The sequence below is a fragment of the Lissotriton helveticus genome, chromosome 11, assembly GCF_964261635.1.
Source record: "Lissotriton helveticus chromosome 11, aLisHel1.1, whole genome shotgun sequence".
In the NCBI taxonomy this organism is placed as follows: Eukaryota; Metazoa; Chordata; class Amphibia; order Caudata; family Salamandridae; genus Lissotriton; species Lissotriton helveticus.
The window spans coordinates 916,307,370-916,330,069 of NC_136072.1; the positions used below are offsets into that span (position 1 = coordinate 916,307,370).

At 44.7% G+C, this 22,700-nt stretch overlaps 1 protein-coding gene across 3 annotated transcripts in view; it reads right to left on the reverse strand.

Annotated features, from left to right (window-relative positions):
- The window catches only part of THOC5 (THO complex subunit 5), a 242,432-nt gene that overhangs the window by 19,334 nt on the left and 200,398 nt on the right, over positions 1-22,700 (reverse strand). For all 3 annotated transcript variants that reach the window (XM_078667190.1, XM_078667189.1, XM_078667191.1), the window contains 2 exons: positions 19,432-19,519; positions 18,738-18,853 (listed from right to left, as the gene is read on the reverse strand). In XM_078667190.1, coding sequence (XP_078523316.1) covers positions 18,738-18,853; positions 19,432-19,519 — 204 coding nt within the window. The remainder of the gene's footprint in view (positions 1-18,737; positions 18,854-19,431; positions 19,520-22,700) is intronic.

Sequence of the window (22,700 nt, forward strand, 5' to 3'; positions counted from 1 at the left end):
ATAACGAATCATGGAATACACAAACTGCTCGGCACCTTGAAGCCCTCTAATCACCTCACAGAACCCCTACCTGCTAATGCTGTAAAAGACTTCACCCCCATGCTCCTCCCACTCTGGACCAAAATCATTAACAGTTCCCTTCAACAAGGTCTCATCCCTGACTCCCTCAAGGTGGGGCAAGTCACGCCCATACTCGAGAAACCTACAGCTGACCCGTCTGATCTAAACAATTACCGCCCTATCACCAATATCCCCACCTTGGCCAAACTGCTGGAAAAATGTGTACAACTCCAACTAACAAAACACATTGACCAGTTTGACCTCCTCAACCCTCATCAATCAGGCTTCCGAGCGAAACACAGCACGGAAACGGCCATGACACACATAATTGATGACGCCCTCCAAATTCTTGATCGCAATGATTCTTGCCTCCTCATCCTTCTTGACCTCTCCTCAGCATTGGACACGGTCAAACATGAGAACCTACTGGAGCTGCTAAACACTAGAATGGGTTTATCCGGGACTGTTCTCAAATGGTTCACTTCCTTCCTACATAACCGGTCTCAGAAGTTCAAGATCAACAATGTGCTGTCCTCACCTGTGCCAGTAGATTTAGGCGTTCCACAAGGATCCTCCCTTTCACCCACACTGTTCAACCTCATCATGGAACCACTCGCCACCTTGCTCCAAGCATCCAATGTACACTTCCATATGTATGCCGATGACACTCCACTTTACCTAAAGGTACAATCCCCGGAAGATATCAAACATCTGAACTACACACTTAGAAACACCCAATCGTGGCTGGCCGATAATCACCTCAAACTAAATGCTCTGAAAACTGAGTTCCTTCTGATATCACCCCCTGCGAAAATTACCACCACCCAAATCTGGCTCAATCCCCTAACAGCACTCAATGTCCGACCCACCATAGTGGATTCTGCGAAATCCCTAGGCATCACACTTGACGCAAAGCTCAACATGCAACAGCACATTAGCAAAGCAACGAAAGGAGCTAATTTCCAAATCAACACATTGAGGAAACTTAAACCCTTCCTCCCAGTCAAAGACTTCCAAACTGCTGTACAAGCCCTAGTCATCCCCCGCATAGACTGTGGAATTGTGGCCCTCAACGGACTCCCTCTAGCAACAACCGCACCCCTAAGAGCCTCCTTGAACGCTGCCGCGAGACTCATTACTGGCTCAAGAAAACACTCTCATATATCCCCTGACTTGAAATTCCTGAAATGGCTGCCCTTTGAAGCCAGAATACAGCTGAAAATTGCTGTTATGACACACTCTGCCGTACACCACAAGGCACCCAACTACCTCACTCAAAAGTTGACTATATCAGGAGGTTCGAGATACAATAGAAGTACAAAAAATCTACTCCTGAAACCTCGCAGATTCCGGAAGGAAAAAACTTACAAACGCTCCTTCTCAGGAATGGCACCCAGGATCTGGAATGCACTCCCTCCTGAAACCAGGCTTATCTCCTCCACTGCCTTCTTCAACAAAGAGGTGAAAGCCATCCTTATGGCCAAGTTCACCTGAACTTTATTGTTGTTGGATCAGAGACTTTGCACCGCTTTTGTATCACTGGCTACCTGTCTGTCTAATGTCTAATGATATCATATTCTTACTTGATTGCGATCCTATTATGCTACTCACTCACTACCTATTACTATATTGTACACGTTAGTTTGCTGAAACTTGATGTCCCTACCCCTTGTTTTGCTGTAACTCTAAGAAAGTGGTATAAGCCATCCTTATAGCCTAAGCTCTCCTGATCTCTATTGTAGTTGGATCAAAGACTCTGCACAGTCTTATATTATCGTTTACCTGATTGTTTATTGGTATTTTATCAGCACATGACTGCTATCGGATCATGCTATTGACTATTATACTGTACCCAAAATTATGTTTAGTCACCCTCCTGTTGCCCTCACCCCCTGTTTCCGCGAAGCGCTCTGATATCTGCAAAGATCTGGTTCGCGCTATATAAAACTCTGAATAAATAAATAAATAAATACAGCACACAACGCATCCCATCGTATAGCACAGTAAACTTACAGTGGAAAAACAGGGTGCTAATTACAAAACAAAATATACTACAGGTACATTTGGAGGCACAAAGGGACTCTCGTGGAGCCAAATATACTCTATCACTAGTTTTAGAATTCAGAACTTCAGTTATTGTGGCTCATTCTCCTCAGCCGCTGTGACCAAGTTATTAATCGCAACACCCCAATTACGTTTACACTCTGTGCCTTTGCATCTGCTCTAACCAATTTCAGGCATATTCCATCTGCAGTTGCTTAATCAACCATGAGCTTTCCCATGCCCTCTTCAAAGGTGCCCCACGCTGCAGTCAGTGTATGGATATACAGCGTTTTGCTAACCCCATTTTTAAAAATTTTCCGAATAATCGTCCTTTTTTTCCGGTTTGGGAATCATGCCCAGCAAACATTGTTTAGGAGACTATTCAATGGGATAGGCCGCTGACACGCACAACCTCGACACAACTAGCTCCCAATAAATGGCTAGCTTACTACAAGACAAATCTGCATGTCTTCACTATACATTGATACAATGTGATGCTTTCCAGTCACTAATTCCCCATCCTTGCAGCTTCTTTTAAGTTGTGATCGCTTAGGGCAGCAACAGAAGTGCAAATCGCAAGGGTGAAAGTGGACACTCCTGTCCAGTACCGTGCTCAATGTTATTACTTCACAGATTTTCAGCCAAGTTGTGGGGTTGGTATATAGTGATCGACCAAACTTAAAAAGTCTACATCAAATCTTTACTCTGTCAGAATCTTAAACATGTAGCCCCATTCTAAGGTGTTGAATGCATGTTTTGTATTTGAGGCAACAATGGCACAGGTCTATTCTATTTGCTTAGTAGCAGGCAGTACATGGTTGAGTTGTGTATATTCATTAGTGTGTCACACCTTTGGATAAACCTGGATTGGTCCTCATGAACCAGTATTCCCACCATCCTCTGAAGTGTTAACATGGTCAAACCAAGAAGTAATCCAGATGCTGGGGATTCAGCCTGCTGAAGACACAAAATATGCTGGGAGTCTTCCTGGGGCCATTCTGGGGCCAACAAACTTCAGGTGGCGTGTCCCCGCTCAGGACTCAATCTCTCAGTGCAGCAGGCGAGTCGAGGGACGGTCCAGTTGCCACTGGTCAACTTGTCTCCCAATTCAAGGAGGTCTACCGACTGCATGCAGATAAGCAGTTTTTTTCTTTCGGAAGGCCAGTGTCAACTTCGACAATGGGTCCCGCGAACCCGGGGAAACCTCAGAAGGGAAGGATTTGGTCGCACAGCAAAAACTTTGATGTCTAGTGGGGGGCAGATTTTCTTGGGAAGCTGGGCTCTTGGAAAGTGCAGGATTCCTAGATTTTGCAGTCCTGAATCTCAACAGGAGGCTAGCCAACCCGCCCTTACAGTCACTTCTTCCATACTGGCACAAGTAGAGCTCTTTTCCACACTGCAGCACGGCAGGCACAGTCCTCTTTGCAGGTCCTTGGATGCAGCAGGTCTAGTCCAGTCTTTGTGCAGCCTCTTTTTGCTGGGTGGAGGGAGAAGCAGGGCTGTCTTTCTTCTGTCTTCTTTCCAGTTCAGTAGTGAAAAGAGAACTGTCTCAGGGTGTAAGAAACTGGCTCTATATATACTACACCAAAATGAGGTATAGTGTATAGGGTCCAGGCGACTTCAAAGGTAGGGAGAGGGTAAAAGTTATATAGAACCTTACTCTCTATTTGTGGTAGCTTGGTCGAGCAGTAAGGCAGTATCAGAGGACAGTGTTAAGCGTTTGATTTACACAGTCAGCAAATGAATTCACACACTCAGAGACTGAACTCTAGGCCAATGGTTTATTTTTTTTTTTGTTTTTTTTTTTAAATCTTTTTATTGAAATGTTTTACAATTACATACAGGGCACGGCAATATTAAAAAAAAAAATGCATCACATTGAGGGAGAACAACAGATGAAACAAGGACAGAAATAAAGAAAACTGCATCCCATTAGGGCAAAAGTGTAGAGTAAGTTGAACCATAATATTATTCCAAGTTCTACAACATAAGGCTAGTCAAACAAAGTTACCCTTCTCTTATGTTTCCATAGAGTCAAATATATCTCTCACATTATTACCAACATAACAGTTAATACCTCATATATAATCCTGAATCAACCAAATTTCAGACAGATCACAATTTTAATCTATTACTCCATCCTTCCACCGCGTAATAGGATCCCATATTAGCTTACCCAGCTTCCTCCCCCTTTTTCCTTTCCGTGCATAATCTCTTTCTCCACATTGTATGTTGTTATTAATTTAGCCAACCATTTATGGAAGGTAGGTGGTGTAGAATCAATCCATGTCGAGGCTATGCATAATCTCATAACAGATATTGCTACAAATAAAAATTCCCTCCCGCTAAATAATCGTACGTCCTCCAGATTCACTCCTAATAATATTGTTCCGGGGGTTAACACAATTTCAGTTCCTAAAATATTATTTATGAAGCGTTCAATATCCTTTTTTAGTAAATCTAGATGAGGACATGTTGCAAATACATGTTGTAAATCAGCATCAGAGCTTCCACACCTATAACACTTAATACCCACTGTGCCTCCCCATTGTGCTATTTTAGCGGGCGTATAATATAAGTGATATATCGTTTTATAATGTTCCGCCTGCAAGGGTGCCGAACATAACAAAGAATATCCTTTTTCTAGAGCGATACCAAAGCTATCTCCACTTATATTAAGATTATCCTTCCATTTTTTGCTCCATTTTTGATGATCATCCTGTTTTGATTTTATCAGTTCTGCATAAAGCCTTTTAATTGTGCAGTCTTCCCCTCCTTGAATTACTTCCATAATTGAATTACGCCTAAACCCCAACACAACACCTTTTTTGTTCAAAAGGAAACTCCTGATTTGTAAGTATTTAAAAAATTGCCTGGTTTCTATGTTAAATCTAGCTTGTAAATCTGAGAATTGAGCAATCCCCTGATCCCCCTTTACATCCCCTATAGTTCTAATTCCCCTGCTTTCCCACTCAGCAAATATGGGCCCCGAAAAAATATCTTGTGGAAGATTTGGGTTATGTGAGAGTCTGGTGTACACATTGTATTTCCCCAAACCTATTCTTTTAGAAAAACTTTTCCAAATTTCATATGCTGCTATGAGCGTCTTAAACTTTGTCCTCTTGTAATAACTAGCCTCTGTAAATTTCAACAAAACATTCTTCACTTCCATTCCCAAAGTTAATCCATAAATTGCCAGTGTTCCAAATTTGCTCCAGTCTTCTGATTCTTCCCCTCCCAGCATGCCAGTCATATTTTGTAGAGCAGCCGCCCAATAGTAAAATTTTAAGTCTGGAACTCCCCAGCCTCCCCTTTCTCTCGGAAGTGTCATGAATCTCAGGGCTCTTCTCGTTTTCCCCTTTGCCCAGATAAATCTATTGATTATACACTCTAATTTTTTTAATATTTTAACTTCAAATAATAAAGGTATTGCTCTAAATAAATATAAAGATTTTGGGAGGATCAGCATTTTTATTATGTTTGTCCGCCCCACTATTGACATATGCAAGTTGTCCCACCTATCCAGGTCTTTCTCTACTTTCTTAATCAGAGGAATAATATTCTTATCTACTAGCACGTCCAGATCTGCCATGATAATAACCCCTAAGTATGTACCTTCCTGCGTCACTCGGTTATCTATACAGGGAGTAAATAAGTTTTTTATTATCTGCGTTTTAGATGTATTTAATTTATACCCCGATATCTTTCCAAATTTCCTCGCCTCCAATTCCAGATATTCTATAGATTCAGAGGGATTTGGAGTAATCACAGCAATATCATCTGCATAGGCTAAGATTTTACACTGGCCAATGAGTGTTGTTAGGGGTACAATCATCCCAGATGTCTCTATTCTACGGATTAATGGATCCATGTATATAGCGAACAATAGCGGTGAGCAAGGGCACCCCTGTCTAGTACCTCTTTTTATTTGATATTGACCCGTATTTCCCCCATTCACACGTAATGTTGCTACCGGATTTAAATAAAGAGTCTGTATGGCTTTAATAAATCCTTGTTTAATGCCTGTTCTTTCCAGAGCATACCAAAGATAGCCCCAGGAGACCCGATCAAATGCTTTTTCTGCATCAAGTAACATTACTGCCATCGGGTCTCCTGTGACTGAAGTAACATCGAATAGAGTTATTACTTTGCGTATATGGTGGGTAGTTCCTCTCCCTGGTATAAAACCGTGTTGGCAACTACTGACTATTTTATGGATAATTCTGGCAAGCCTTGATGCCAACGCCTTGGAGAACACTTTCACATCTGCATTCAATAAAGTGATGGGTCTATAAGATCCTGGATCTTCCGGGTTTTTCCCTTTTTTTAATATTACTACCACCTCAACACTCCCCCATGACTTAGGTGTTGATTTACCCAACTGTGCCAGTTGCATAACCTTCATTATCTCTTCTACCAACAAATCCCAAAACACTTTGTAGAACTCTATAGGAATTTGGTCAGGGCCCGCTGCTTTACCAGAGGGCAGATTCCATATTGCCTCCTTAATTTCTTCTGTCTGCAAGACCCCCTCTAGACCATCTGCTTCATCCTCCTCGATTATATCTATAGGGATCTCTTGGAGATACTCCTTCATTTCCTCATTATCTCTTTGCCCGTCTCGCCCCTCTAATTCATCGTCGTACAACTTCTCATAAAAAGTCCTAAATACTTCCCTTATTTCATTCGACTCTGAGTACACCGTACCCGATGTATCTCTAATTTCTCTAACTATTCCCACAGCTTCTTGTTGCCTTGTCCGTGTAGCCAAAATTCTCCCTACTGACTCACTCAATTCATAACACTTCTCTCTTTTAGTATTATACATTTTCGCTGCTTTGCTAGCAATTTCGCCCTCTGCCGCGCCTTTTGCTTTCGCTAGTTCTGTCAAAGCCTTATCCATAACACTCCCCATCAAAACACAGTTTTCTAAATTCTCCTCTGCCTTCAGTACCTTCTCAGCTAGCTCTAGATTCCTCAACTGTATTTGTTTCCTTTTATACGAATTGTAGCTCTTTGTTTCCCCCCCGTACCCTAGCTTTGAAAGTATCCCAGACCACTCCCATTTCTGCTGTGTCCCTATTGAAGATAAAGAAATCAATAATCCATTTATTCATGTGTTCTAAGTATTTGTCATCTTTAAGCAGCTCTCTTTTGAAGGACCAATTTGTATATTGTCTAGTGCTTATTTTTGTTGCCGTTGTAAGTACTAAGGGGTTATGATCACTAAAGATCCGTGGCAGCCTTTCAATCTTTGAGTTCGATATAGTGGTGCTTGAAACAAAAAAATAATCTAATCTTGCACATGTTCGGTGCGGAGCCGAGTAATATGTAAAGCCTTTGTTGTCCAGTCTCTTTTTCCCCCATACATCCGAGAGAGCATTGTTTAGAACTAAACTATGTAGTGCCTGGTTGACTTTCTTTTTCCGGCCTTTATATTTCCCAAAGGAACCCAGACCTAATCCATCTGCTCCATTTATATTAAGGTCACCTCCCAGTATAATTTTTGGTGCCCATGTTGCCAGTTCGACATCCAAGAATTGAAAAATTTCGGGGTCATCCTCTGTTGAGCCATAAACGGTTACAAGCGTTGTCCACTCTCCATCGATAAAACACTCAACCATGGCCCATCTTCCCCATTTATCCTGTGCTTTCTTCCTGGTCAAAATATTATTATTTCTAGCTAAGATAGCTACCCCTCTTTTTTTGACCCCTTGGCTTGAGTGTACTAATAGATGGAATCCTAAATGACTGAGGAAGTGTGCTTGTGTTATCATAATATGTGTTTCTTGTATAAATACGAAATCCACATGCATTTGTTTCAAGGCTACCGCAATTTTTGCTCGTTTTTGGGGCCTATGGTTTTGTATTAAAAATATACTGTGTTTTATTTTAGAACCAAGTAAGCCTGGCACAGGTAAGCATAAAATACTTTACAGTAATAAGTTACTGAATGTCGAACAGTTTGAACATGCAATAGAATTTGTACTTTGTTTGAATTATAGGGGAACAGGAGTATGCAACACTTAGCAAACGCAGTACATTGAAATAAATAGGCTGATTCAGTTAATTGCAGGTAAGTTACTTTTTACGTTATTTTTCTTACTCAGTGCTGGATACCTGGATTCAGCACTGGGACATTTCCTGCAAACAGGTAAGTAAATACGTTTTGGTTATTCGTGCGATTTTTAAAGAATACTTCTAGATTTTGAAACTCCACACTTAGGAACTTTTTGGAAGAAAATAGGTCAATGTTATCCTACGGAGGAAAAGTAGTTATCGGTTCACAGGTAAGTTATCGAGAGAGTGGAGAAGTGTGGCTCACTGGTTAGAGGAGGCAAACCTGGAAGCAGAGGTCAGCCCGGGACCAGGGTTCAATTCCCGGCTCGGCGGGGTCTTGAGTCCTAAAATGTCCATGGACTCGACAATTCTCGCTCCGGTGCCTACTCGATTCACAGGTTCACGCTCTGCGACTCTGGGCAATAGCTTGCTTAATCTCCACAGCGGCCCCTCGCGGCGGGATGCCTGGCTTTCACCTTGCGGATACCCTGCCGGGGTTATCTCACAGGGGAATACCAGGACGGGTTCCCTAAGCAAGCGCTTAGAAACCGCTTGGTGATTTGCGCTATATAAATTCCTGAACATTTACATTTACATTTACATCGACAGTGGGAGTTCAAGTTCTGGGGGTAGACTCAGGGGTCCCCCAGGATCAGTGATGCACTCTTGTTACACCCTCAGCGGCACTGGGGTGGCCGGGTGCAGAGTGTTGAGCCCAATGTAATCTAATGGGGGATAGGGAGCCTCCGGTTGGTGGCTGCTGGCTACCAGGCCACACGGCTTTGGGAGCAAATCTCCTGGACTTTAGCTAAGGGCAAATGGGGAAACAAGCCAGCACAAAAGGTGCACCCTCCGCGGCGCTGGGGCAGCCAGGTGCAGTGCTGTTTTGGCAACGGGTGCCCTGTTTTCAATGGAGATTTTCGGTTTTGGCTTTTAGCGGCAGGCTCGCTCCAGGAAGACTTCCGGGAGTAACCAACAGCTGGGCAGGTAAGTTGGAAGGCTCAGGGATGTAGGTGCACCTCAGATTCTTTTCTCCAGGGCGCCGGCGGCTGGATACAGGGGTGTCTTTTGAGGTCAGATTTCACCTTACCGGGTCACTTGCGGTTGGGGGGGGTCTCCGTGCAGAGGCTGCAGGCGACGTCAGGGAGTACTGGAGGGGTCAACCTACGGTGGACTCGGACTCTGGAGCGCTGGGGGACGTCGCTGGAACCAGTGGGCCACTCTAACTCGGGCCGTAGGTGACGGGTGCAGTGGTGTTTCCAGGCGTCAAATTTCTTTGTCCTCAGCAGGCTCAGAGTATTGCTTTGGAGTTTCTTTTGAACAGAACTGCTATTCACAGGACATCCGGTCTTTGTTGAAGGCAGCCAGCCCTCCCAGGGGTTCTGGAGGTCGGTGACTGCAGGACATGGCGACTTTTGGCGCAGGACATGGCAACTTTTGGCGCAGGATCTCTGAAAACTGCAGACGGGCCAGTTGTTCTCTACAATCTTCTCTGCTAGGCGTCTTCTTTCATCCTCCTTCAAAGCTTGCGGGAATCTGAGGAACCAAGGTTCAGGGTGCCCCCTAAATACTAGATTTAGGGGCGTTAAAGGTAGGTAAAGGGCAGGGACCAATGGGTCCCCTCCCTGGGGTGAGTAAGGAAAATGCTACTTACCAGTATGCATCTGTTCTTGGCATGTAGAGCTGCAGAGTACTACACTTTGCATTAGATCGCCACCTGGTGTTGGGCTCGGATGATTGCATGTTGTTGTCGTCTTGGAAGAAGTCTTTTGTAGTCACGAGATAGGCGACTCCTCCCTTGGACGATAGCGCGCATGGTCATCGGCTCCATCCTTAGATTGTTTTTCGCCATGATGGGAAATGAAGGAGTCAGGAGAAGTAAAGAAAGGATGTCCAAGCGTGTGTATCTAATTAAGATGAAACTGGAACAGATACTGGTCCCGGGGAGGCAGGAGGGCGTGTAGTACTCTGCAGCTCTACATGCCAAGAACAGACGCATACTGGTAAGTAGCATTTTTTGTTCGAGGCATATGAGCTGCAGATTCTACACTTTGCATCAATTGTGCAGCAGTGTCTCCCCTAGCGGTGGTCACCTGTATCTGTTGCAGTAGTTTGAAAGAGAGTTTTTAGAACAGCTTGGCCTACTGCAGCTTGCTGCTTGGCTTGCACATCAACACAGTAGTGTTTAGTGAAGGTGTGAGTTGTAGACCATGTTGCTGCCTTGCATATGTCTTCTAGGGGGATGTTCCCTAAGAAAGCCATAGAGGCTCCTAGTTTGCGTGTGGAGTGCCCTCTAGGAGGAACTGTTAATGTACGTTTTGCCTTTTGATAGCATATTTGTATACATTTTACAATCCACCTTGCAATTCCAGCTTTAGAGATGGGGTTGCCTTTATGTGGTGGAGAGAAAAAGATGCAAACAATTTCTTAGTTTTCCGAAAAGATTTGGTCCTATCTATATAGTAGAGAAGAGCTCTTTTAACATCTAATGTGTGTAGAGCTCTTTCTGCTACAGAGTCAGGGTTTTGGAAAACCACAGGTAACTACAGATTGGTCTAAATGAAAAGGAGTAATGACTTTTAGAAGGAATTTAGAATTCGTTCTTAGGTACACTTGTTACGGTGTAATTGTAAGAATGGTTCTTGTATAGTGAAAGCCTGTATCTCACTTACTCTCCTAAGAGAGGTAATAGCAATAAGGAAAGCGGTTTTCCATGTGAGGAACTGCAGTTCACATTTGTGTAGAGGTTCAAAAGGTGGTCCCATGAGCCTTGTAAGAACAACCTTTAGGTTCCACACTGGAGAGGGTGGTAACCTGGGGGAATTATTCTTTTTAATCCCTCCATAAATGCTTTAATAGCAGGCACTCTAAAAAGAGATAGATGTTGTTTGTTTTGTAAATATGCTGCAATTGCTGCAAGATGTAGGCGTATAGATGAATATGCCAAGTTACATCTTTGTAAATGTGAAGATAGCAAATGATATTCTGGATTGAAGCATCCAGGGGATCAATTTGGTTCTTGTTGCAATAAATGGCAACTCTCTTCCATTTAGCAGCATAGCAAGCTCTAGTAGTAGGTCTCCTGGCCTCTTTAATGATGTTCATACAGTCTGGTGGTAGGTTAAGATAATCGAACTCTAACACTTCAGGAGCCAGATTCAGTTGATTTGGGTCTGGATGTCTGATGTCTCCATGGTTCTCCGTTAGTAGGGATGGTGTCAAACGCAGCTTTTGGTGTGGAACTATGGATAGTTCTAGCAGAGTTGTGTACCACGGTTGGCGTGCCCATGTGGGAGCTACTAAAATCAGTTTGAGCGACTGTTGTCATAGCTTGCGCACTATTAGTGGTATTAGTGGTAGTGGCGGAAAAGCATACGCAATTCTGCCTGACCAGTTCATCCATATCGCATTGCCCTTGGACAGCGGGTGTGGAAACCTGGTGGCGAAGGTTGGGCATTTTGCATTTTCGTGTGTGGTGAACAGATCTATGTCTGGATGACCCCACCTGTGAAAGAATGGTTGAAGAACTTGCGGATGTAGTTCCCATTCGTGAATTTGTTGTGTCTGTCGACTCAACAGATCTGCTATCTGATTGTGAACTCCTGGAAGGTGCTCTGCTTGCAGATATATGTTTTGTGGAATGGCCGAACTCCAAATGTTCTGTGCAAGCTGGGATGGTTGTAGAGGTTCCCCAACCCCCCCCCCCCCCGTTTTTGTATATAGTACATAGCTGTCATGTTTTCCTTCCGGATTAAGACAGCTTTGTTTTGTACTTGGAATGTTTTGAGTGCAAAGAATATTGCGAACAGCTCTAGATGATTGATATGAAACGATCTTTGTTGAATGGTTCATTGCCCTTGAGTTGTATGATGTAGGAGATGGGCTCCCCATCCTGTGAGAGATGCGTCTGCTGTGAGTACTATTTGTGGAATAGGTTCGAGGAACGGCCGCCCCTTTGTCAAGTTTTTGGTGTTCCACCACTGCAGAGAGCGATGTGTGCGGCTGTCTACCAACACCAGGTCTGTTAGTTGCCCTTGAGCCTGATTTCCCTGTTGTGCTAGACATTCCAGTAATGGAGGCATTTGCAGTCTTGCATATGAAGATGCAAGATCCCATCATGCCTATTAGTCTCATGAACACTCTGGCTTGGAGAGAGTGTTGATGTCGAAACTTTGTGACTAAGGCTTGAATGCTCTGTATCCTTGCTGGACTGGGATGCGCTAGAGCTGTAGACGTGTTTATTGTAGCCCCTAAATACTGATGTACATGAGAGGGCTGTAGGTGCGACTTGGTGTAGTTGATTGTGAACCCTAAGTCGTGCAATGTCTGAATTGTCTGATGTGTGTGTTGGACATACTGATTGAATGATTTGGCTTTTATGAGCCAGTCGTCTAGATAAGGGAAGACATGTATGTTTTGTCTTCTGAGATGTGCTGCTACTACTGCTAGGCACTTTGTGAATACTCTTGGTGCAGTTGTGACCCCGAATGTAAGGACTTTGAATTGATAATGCTGTCCTTCCAGTACAAACCTTAGATACTTCCTGTGAGAAGGATGTATAGGAATGTGGAAGTAGGCGTCCTTTAGATCTAGTATTGTAAGGAAATCCCCCTGTTGCAGCAATGGGAGCACTTGTTGTGAAGTGATCATATGAAAATGATCTGTTTGTATATAATGATTGAGGGGCCTGAGGTCGAGAATTGGTCTCAGTGTCCCGTCCTTTTTTGGTATTAGAAAACACAGCTAGAAAAACCCCTGTTCCTTGATGTTGTAAAGGAACTATTTCTATTGCGTCCTTTTGAAGGAGTGATAGGACGTCTTGTTTGAGCAGAGTAAGGTTTTCTGCAGACATTGGACGCTGCCTGGGTGGTATGTGTTGATGGGTAGCTGTAAGTTCGAGGTAGTAGCCATACTGGATAATTTGTCTTACCCATCTGTCTGTTGTGATGGAATTCCAGACAGGTAGGAACTGTGTTAATCTGCCCCCCCACAGGAGTGGAATGCTGTTGGGGGAGCCGAGGGAAGTCACTGTTTTGTGGTGGAAGAGGTTTGATTATTGTTGTGACCCCGACCTCTTCCCTTGTTGCCTCTATATACTCCTCTAAAATATCCTTTGCTAGAGGATGTTGGTGTATTGGGCTTGAAGGAAGCTGTATTGTCTGCTCCAGTTTGCTTGGAGCCTCCTCTATAGAAGGAGCGACGAAAGGAGCCTCTAGTTTGTTTGGACAGCAAAGCTCCCATAGATTTGTCTGTATCTGTATCTTTTTCCATTTTCTCAAGTGCTGTGTCTACCTCTGGTCCAAACAATTGCTGTTATTTAAATGGCTGATTTAAGAGGGTAGTTTGCACTTCCTGCTTAAATCCTGAAATCCGTAGCCACGCATGACGTCTAAGTAGGAGGACACTAGTGTTTACAGCTCTAGATGCAGAGTCTGCTACATCAGTGCACACTTGATTGAGGCATTTGAAATTAACTTGCCTTCTTGTATAAGGTCGTTTGCCTGCACCTTATATTGTTCAGGTAATGTTGTAGTAGTTTTTCTAACTGGTCATAATGAGCCCTGTCGTATCTTGCAAGGAGGGCTTGTGTGTTAGCTATTCTCTTGCCTGAAGCATCTATCACCTTAGATTCTTTATCAGGTGGAGGTGCTTCACCTGACGTCTGTGAGTTTGCCCTGTTTCTAGCATTTAAAACAACTAGTGAATCTAAGGGTAGTTGTCCTTTAATGAAGGCTGGATCCCCAGGAGCAGGCCTGTATTTTTTTTCAATTCTAGGATTTAGGATCCTAGCACGTACAGGATCTTTAAATACCTCTGGAGCATGTTTGATGACCCCTTTAATCATAGGAAGAATTTGTACAGACCTTTGCGATTGTTCAAATGTATCTAATAAAAAATCTTCCTCTGCCTCATCTGAATGCATAGTGACTCCATGGTAAATGGCAGCCCTGTTTAACAAGTGCCCAAAACTAATATTATCTTCTGGGGGCGAAGGCTTTGATGGATATGACTGTGGGTCAGGAATATCTGGCACATCTTGTGGGTTTGGGTACTCCCAGTCTGGATCATCAATGGTACGGGAAAGGCTCATCTGGGTCTACCCTTCCCCCTAGGCCATACTCATCATCATTTTGAGGTGAATGTGAAGAATGAGGAGGAGAGTGTTCAGGAGAAATTTGAGGTGAATTGTTAAGAGGAACAGGAGATGAAGGAGAAGGAAGTATAGGAGAAGAAGGGTGCATAGGAGATGTGGCAGAGTCCTTCTTCTTGACAGGCACTGTAGGTGCAGGTACTGTGTCTGACTTCCTCTTCCTGTGTGGTGTAGTGGATACAGCACCTGTTTTTGGGTCAATGTAGATCTTCTTTTGTAGAGGATCAGGTTGAAAAAGTTCTTCTCCTTGCGGAACCTTTGCCGGCGTCGATTTTTTCGGTTCCGGGCGTGGTTGCTGCTTGTCTCTAGCCTTAGGAGTTGTTACTGTGTCCTTTGGCGTAGATTTTGGCACCGAAGGTGTTGTTTTCGGAGTCGTAGGCTGTTTCGAGGGCTTGAGCGCATCGGAATCAGGCCTTGTAGGTTTCGGTACCGAAGATGATGGCTTCGGAGTGGAAGCTGGTGTCGTCGGCTTCGAGGAATCGGACGCTGGCTTCATAGGTTTGTCCTTAGAAGTCGTTGGTTATGGTGCCGAGGGAGGTGGTTGGATCGCCACATGCGGCTTGCTCGGTAAGGAGCTACCGGAAGGCTTGATTATTTTCTTCGGAGCCAGGCTCGATGGTGGGGCTTTCAAAATTGTTTTTTGGGCGCGACTGGGCCCCGGAGGCGGAGTGTTGACCTTTGCCTTCGATTTGGGTGCTGTGTATGGGGCAGGGGCAGCAGTACTCACATGCTGACCCGATGGTATGGAGTCATCTGAGTCATCTGCCTTCGATACGATGATTTGGAGATCATCGGAATCTTCTTCGGGAACGGGCGGACCCTCTTCGTCGAAGATATCCACCGGTTCCGGAGCTGATCTCTGCATGTCGTGTCGACGGGCCTTCCAATCTCGAATGGGTTTCTTGGATCGAAAGGACACGCAGGCTGTACAAAGCTGGATTCGTTGTGTTCTGGCGATAAGCACAGGTTACAGACCTTGTGGTGGCCACTGTGTGGAAACTTTGCTCCACACTCTAGGCATCTTTTGAATGGCGTCCTTTCCATGAGGTGTAGGCCTCACAGCGAGGATAGGCCCAACGGCCCGCGTCAACGACCGGAATCGAGCTGACAGTGTCGAGATGATGTTGGATGATATCGAAAGTATTTAGGTGAAGTTTGAATAAGTTTTTAAGCGTCAAAGTACTTGAAAAGTAGATTTCGAACCGGAGCGGAAAAATTTCATCCGAACCCAGTGGCGGAAAAAAACAATCTAAGGATGGAGCCGATGACCATGCGCACTATCATCCAAGGGAGGAGTCACCTATCTCGTGACTACAAAAGACTTCTTCCAAAGACAACAACAACATGCAATTATCCGAGCCCAACACCAGGTGGCGATCTAATGCAAAGTGTAGAATATGCAGCTCATATGCCTCAAACAGCCCCTATTCTGCCCCTATCCAGTGGGAGGGGGGCAGGAGCCTGTCCCTGGTTGGTTGGGTCCCCCCATCCTCAAGATGGCGGGGACTCAGAGTTGTGCTTCATCTCGTCTCCCCACCTGAGTGTGGGGGAGAGGGGTGGGTGGGGAGAACCAGTGGGGACCAGTTTCTAAAAGCAGCAAAGAGTCTGGGGAATCTCCAAAGGTGGTATGCCTTTGAAGCTTCCCCTTCGTGAACCCTTCCCATCCTGGGGGAGGAGGCTTGGCACCTCGTCCCAGGCTGTGCATGGTTTCAGGCCCCCGAGAGCAGCAGGCTCTCGACCCAGGGGTCCAGAAAAATGTCTGTTGGTGGCAGCCTAAGCAGCCACTCAATTGGGACACTAGAAGTGGGTCGTTTTTCAGGGGGCATCTCCAAGATGCCCTCTGGGTGCATTTTTCATTACATGTCACACTGGCATCAGTGTGTGTTTAATGCGCTGAGAAGTTTGATACCACACTTCTCAGTTTTCAGTGTAGCCATTATGGTGCTGTGGAGTTCGTGATGACAAACTCCCAGCACCATATACTATTAATGGCAGCACTGCACTTACAGTGTCTAAGAATGGACTTAGACACTGTAGGAGTACAGGGCGCATGCACCTGTACCCACACCACTGGCATAGGGCACCCAGCTAGAGGGGTGACTGATCCATGCCAGGGCAGTGGGTTGTAGGCATGGCACACAGGGATGTGTGCCATGTCGACTCTTCACTTTGTTCTGCACCAAACACGCAGCCTGCAAAGGCAGTGTGTGTGTGTGTATAGGCACAGAGCGTCTAAGGGTGGCACAATAAGTGCTGCAGCTTTTAGAGGTCTTCCCTGGTCACTGTGCCCTGGGTACCTGTGGTACCATTTACCAGGGGCTGACCTGTGGCCAGAGATGCCAATTGGGTTAGTTTGGAGGAAAGAGCACAGGCCCTGAGAACCTGATTGGCAGGGACCCAGGGCACATCCAGTAAAAGTGCATCAGTAGTCTGGCAAAAAGGGGTGGGGTTACTGCAACAGAAACTCACTTTCCTACACAGGGGTGACAATGTTATGCCATCTTCAGGTTTGTGGGCAAGGAGGACCCACTAGTCAATGGAGCAATAGTTCCTACAAGGCAACCCTTCCCACTTTACGTCACTTCCTAGGGGTATGGGCGCCAAACAATTCCAGGATACTCTTCTTTTCTCTACCCAAATACAAGATGTCGAGATCCTTCTTCTATTGAACAGAGCTCTGGGCAAACCCCTCGGGTTCACCTAGCATAATGAGCCACTACACCTCAAATACTGGATCTTCAACAGGTGTTTTCTCTCCGGGGGAGATGCCAGCCTGTCTAACTAAACAAAGGAGTGGGTAGGCAAGGTGCAATCACCATTTGCTTCACTGAGACAGTCGCCTCTTTGATGATGGGCCATCTGTGACTGCCGCCTGTGACTGTTGGAGGAGGAAGCACCTTCATACTTCCAAGCCGGGAAAGGGGGTATGGGGGCGCAAGCATGTTGTCTTGGGTGACAACTGCTGCAGATAAACAGGACATGCTACTAGAGGTTTGTGTAACAAAGTGGTGACTTTCTATAGTCATCACTATCAAAGGAGAGAGAGAGGAGTCCGTATCCCCAGGGTTTTATATGTGAAATCAATAAGGACTAGCCTATTTGTGAATTTACATAGACTCAAGACTGTAAGACAGGGTACAAACCCTTTTGTTTGTTCATGAAGCCCTCGTGAGGATAATCTTCCTTTCATGCACCTACCACCGTTTTTTTGTGTTGATGCGCTTACGATGTTTAGCCCACCAAAAAACTTCATGTATATATGATAACTTTCACCTTAGTCATACCACCAATATGGCTACACCATTTGCCGCTTATTTTTCGTCTACACAGCACAATAGATATCGGCAATCAAACTGTTTTGTGAATATGTTACCATACTAAGACTCTCCCCTGTATGTGTGTTTTGTCATACTTCTTGTATGTCCAGTAATGCTCTAAGAGGGAATCCCCCTCACACATGTAAAGCACCTTAGCGAGTGCTACACATTTTCAAAATTACACAATCACTTAAAATTAAGTAACTTGCACCTACACACTTTGGTCCTGAGGAAAGCCAGTTTTAATCATAAAGGCCTGGCTGAAACATGTAGACCACACCTGGATGTAGGAGACCCTAATTAACACTCCTATAATATCCAACAGCCTTTTTTTAATGCTAACAGTGACCCAGTTATTAAAATATAATTTACCCTCGGGTACTGGGATCCCTGTATAGCTTTTAAACTTTCACCTTCACGTCAATACACTGCACACTCAGAAACATACCTGCTCCGCTGTATTCAGGCGTCGTAGCACACCTGGGACACGCTCGGTGTCACTGGGTGGGCCCGATGATGAAGCATGCCACCAACCAGGTTGGTGGGTGAGGGCTTCATGAACAAACAAAAGGGTTTGTACCCTGTCTTACAGTGTTGAATCTATATACATTCACAAATAGGCTAGTCCTTATTGATTTCACACTTTCTATAGTCACCTTTCCAATAAAAGTTACCTTAAATCCAATCTCAGCAAAAAGTCAGGTTTAATGTAAAAATTAAGTTGATGCCTTAGAATAATATATTTGGTGGTCCCAAATCGAAGTTAGTTCAAAGAGAAGTAACTAGTGGGTGGGGGGGGTTCTTATTGATTATGAATACCATGATGATGACGATAGCCTCTCTCATGGATGATGGCAGTCTACTACTCTGCTTGGCTTTATTAATTTAACACATTTGAACAGTAGCATAGTATGCAAGATAAACTAAGTACAATTTAAATGGCTAAACAGGAAAGTAGTGCTCATCTTTGGCTGTCGTACAGCACAGTGATTCTAACATCATGTACCTTTGTTGGAGGAAGTGGTAGAGACTGATGCAAAATGAACAACGTAATGGGGCTTACATCAAGTCACCCTTTTTTTAATATCCCAACCTTTGGCACTTACCCTTATGTTGTCATCATTGCTTGCATTCCGTTCCCCTTTCCAGCTCAAGCACAGGGTAAAGATGGGCGGCATGGCTGAATAGCCAGGGTTCAACACCACTACACCATGGAGTTTTGCTGTGACAGAGGCAATAAAAGAACAGGATAAGAACAGCAAACTAAAATATGTCCAAAAGGACCATACACTGAAGTTCTAGTGCTCGAGATGGCGGCAGATCTGCTCAAAAAGTTCAAATAGTTGTTCATAATCATACAAGCTCTTATTAGACTCACTTCTATCACAGCTATAATTATATGCCATTTAAAACCAGTTCCATTTCACAATATAGCTGCCTTAGTAGCTGCAACCCTCAAATTATTTTCAATGCAGCTTCCATGCCTGCGCTTAATGCCACCTCTTGGCATTGCCATAATTGACCAAAGGCTGCTGGCCGATATACACAAATCCAGGAACCAATGGGTAGCAGCGATGGAGAATCATAGCTCTAAACACATAAAATTCTCAAATGAGACTAGTCAACATTGAGGTCTGCTGAATATGGTTCCACAAATCCATCTACTCTATTTGTGGATGGAAAAGAATGTGAGATTGAAATGCTCCAGTCAGGCTTTTACATAGGTGTGACCAGTGCCATCACAGAAAGCAGCATGCATCTACAGCTGTTTCAAAGATCGTTATTTCCAACTACTCATACCTGTTGCTCTCTCAATCAGCAGGGAATAGTACATGTGAGTCGCCTCTGCTAAACCAGCTTCCACCACCGGCTTTGTGAAGGGCAACTCCTGCAGGAAAGGACAAAAAAACAAACACTAATACACACATGTAAATAGAGCAGCCCTAGCGAAACATTAAAGACCATTTCCTTTATGAATTTTTATAAAGCATTCTGTCACTTGAACCTATTGAGTCATCACGCTTAGCAAAATACCTTTTCACCCATTAGGAGCAAACAGATACCTATTCCAAAACATCTGTCAAGCATTCACTGTCTCTTTTGAGGGGAGACGGATTACTTACCTCTCTGACAACCAAGTAACCCCAAAACAAATAAATAGTAATGAATCAAAGCAGTCTTCCTACACTTTCTATTCAGGCTGTAAGTTCTCTGCTCAACAATAGGGTCGGTTGATAGGTCCGCACCGTTTAGATCAACTGAATTCATACAGTGTAATCCAAGATGGTGCAATGAGATCCTTGACCAAGCCAGCACAATTTATCACCCCATCCATCAGAAACTACAGTCTGCCACAGTGGGCACCAGTCACGTGCCCTCCAAACAAAAGACCGATCGACAAGTCTTGACCATAAAAGTGTCCCCATTCAAACCACTGGGCATCCAGTCGCTGCCAAGTCATAACTATCTGAATCAACAGTATGTCTCGGATTTGCTGTGTGCCTCAAATGGTGCTCCTACCTCTCGCCATCTAAACATAATATAATTTTCCGCTTGCCAAGACCATGCAAAGAGGGTGCCCATCATTCTAACCACTAGACACCACAGACTGCAAATCTCCACATCTATCTGAACGTACAGCATGCTTCAAAGGGTGCCCCTTTCTCTTAGCATACAAAAAAGATCTTTCTCCTCACCAAGTCATCCCAAAAGATACTCATATCTGAACCATTAGGCACGAGAGGCTTTACACCTTTTCTTCCATCTTAATCCAAAACATGCTTCAATGCCTCACCCGATATCCCTATAACTTATCATTCGGGCATGATAAATCTTACTCCTTGCCCGGAGGGTGTTCCTATCACAGTGCCAGTGTGATGAAGGAAATATTTGATCTTTATCGATCCGATCCCCACTGTTGCCCCCAAAAATATGAACAGTCCTGAATATGAATTTGAAGTTTTATGTTCTTGCAGTGCTGATGGTACCATTGCTAGTTTGAACCATGATCAGCACTGATCTGATGGTGACACTTGCTTTCTATAAGCCTTCCTTGTGCTATATATTAAGAATCTTGGCTTAATCCAAGCTGAACAAATCGCTGAAGCTAAGCTGAAAATGTTGGTGGGCTCCCACATTTTAGACTTGTGACTTAAAAGGGATTGTTTGGGAGCATCCGGAATAAGTTTGTTTTCCAAGGTTACTGCACACTGACGTTTAAGATGTTCTGCCTTCTACTGTGACATAATGCAGGAAACGGATTCTTTATATAATGGGCCAAAACGCGGTACACTGTGTAAAGAGTCCAGCAACTTCTTGTTGGTTTACAGAGGCAAAAATGATAACACTAAATGCTCTCTTTTGTGGCAGTGTGGGCGAGGAGTATTGACTTATCAGAGGGTAGTGCTAAGCATTTGTTGTACTCACAGAGGTATTAATGAGAAACACTCCAGAATAAATCAGCGACCAATTTAGAAAAATACGTTATTTTTATATACATTTTGATACAAAGAACTTCGTTATCAACTAAGTACTTTTTTTAAATATGGATTTTAACAGTTAAATAAATAGGGGGGGGGGCAACCTACGCTGGTGGAAAGATGGGGGCCCACCTAGAAACAGGCTGCAGAGGAGGGACCCAGGAAAATAACGGGGAGCTCGGGCCACTAGGGTCCTGAGAACAAGGGGGCACAGCTGGTTCATCGGTACCCCAGCTGGGGTGCTGAGTGGAAAGGTCAGCTGGGATCTGTATGTCCTAGGGCCTTGCGGTTGTCGGTCTCGCCGGTTGAGGGTGCAAAAATCAGGACTGCTGGGCCACTCCGGAATTGGGTCTTGGTGGTGCGAACGTCCCTTGATGGCTGTTCTGTCTTGAGGGACTATGGAATGGACTCACACAGGCTTGGTTTGCTGCAAGAGGTACGGTGCCCGGGGTATTGGTCCTGTGTGGCTCTGGTTGGTACTGGTTTCCGCTCACTCGGTGGGGGAACAGATCTGACCTTCAGAAGCAGAAGTACCTCTTACTGGGTGTGCTGCATCGGGCTGGACGAGGAGCAGCAACTTGGTGAACTGGACTTTGCTTCTTCGTTGCCTGTGGATTGCAGGGAAGTAGCACCTCTACTTAAAGGGAGATTCCTGGCAATTTGCGAAGAGCTGGCAGTCTCTCCGGGTTCTTGAGAGGTGTTCAAATATAGGACGAGCCGCTGGTCACAATTGTCGACACTGGTGCTGGCAGGCAGGGGTTGGCGCCAAAAGTCAACAACAAGTCTTCATTTCTGGCAGCTTTTCTTTGCCCTCTCTTCTTGATCTGTCGAATGTGAATTCCTGGCATCAGGGGAGCCCCATGATACTCAATGTAGGGGGAAGTATGGGTAGTGACAACAAGTCGGCAATGAGCTACTTACTTTTAGGGTGCCTGTGGGGAATGGGCATCACCCTGGTGCAAAGCCTAATTCCACTAAAACCAAGACGCTGGAATTCTAAATTTCATGTTCACATCAGGTAGCCCCCCTTTGGGGTGGAACTAACCTGGGAGGGAAACATGCCTCCTGACTAGCTAATTTTCCCACCTATCCTGGTGCCAAATGGGCACAAGACAGGGGGTGTAATTTCCCATGACTGGGGAAGCCTTGGGTCGCATATTCAATGCAGCAGAATCCTTTGAAGCCTCCTGCCTTGATATGCTGATCAGTTACTTGCAGGAGGTGACAAGACCTCTGGCCAAAGCAGGCACTGTTTCTGCCCTCTCTCAGAGCGCGGGCTCTCACTTGCAGGGGTCAGAAACCTGTCTCCGGTGGCATGCTGGTCTACCCCAGTGAGCCAGCACACTAGTAGTAAGTAGGGTTTTAGGAGACACCCCTAAGGTACCCTCTGGGTGCATGTATTAATACATCCATCACTGGAATCTGTGTCTCTTTATTAATATGAGGTGTTTGATACCACACACCATAGGTTTCAGTGAAGCCATTATGTAGCTGGGAAATTCTTTTTGACCAGGGCCCAGTACATATCTTAAGATGGCATCCCTGCTCACTTGTAATATCCAGCAATGGAGTTCGACATTATAGGGGCAT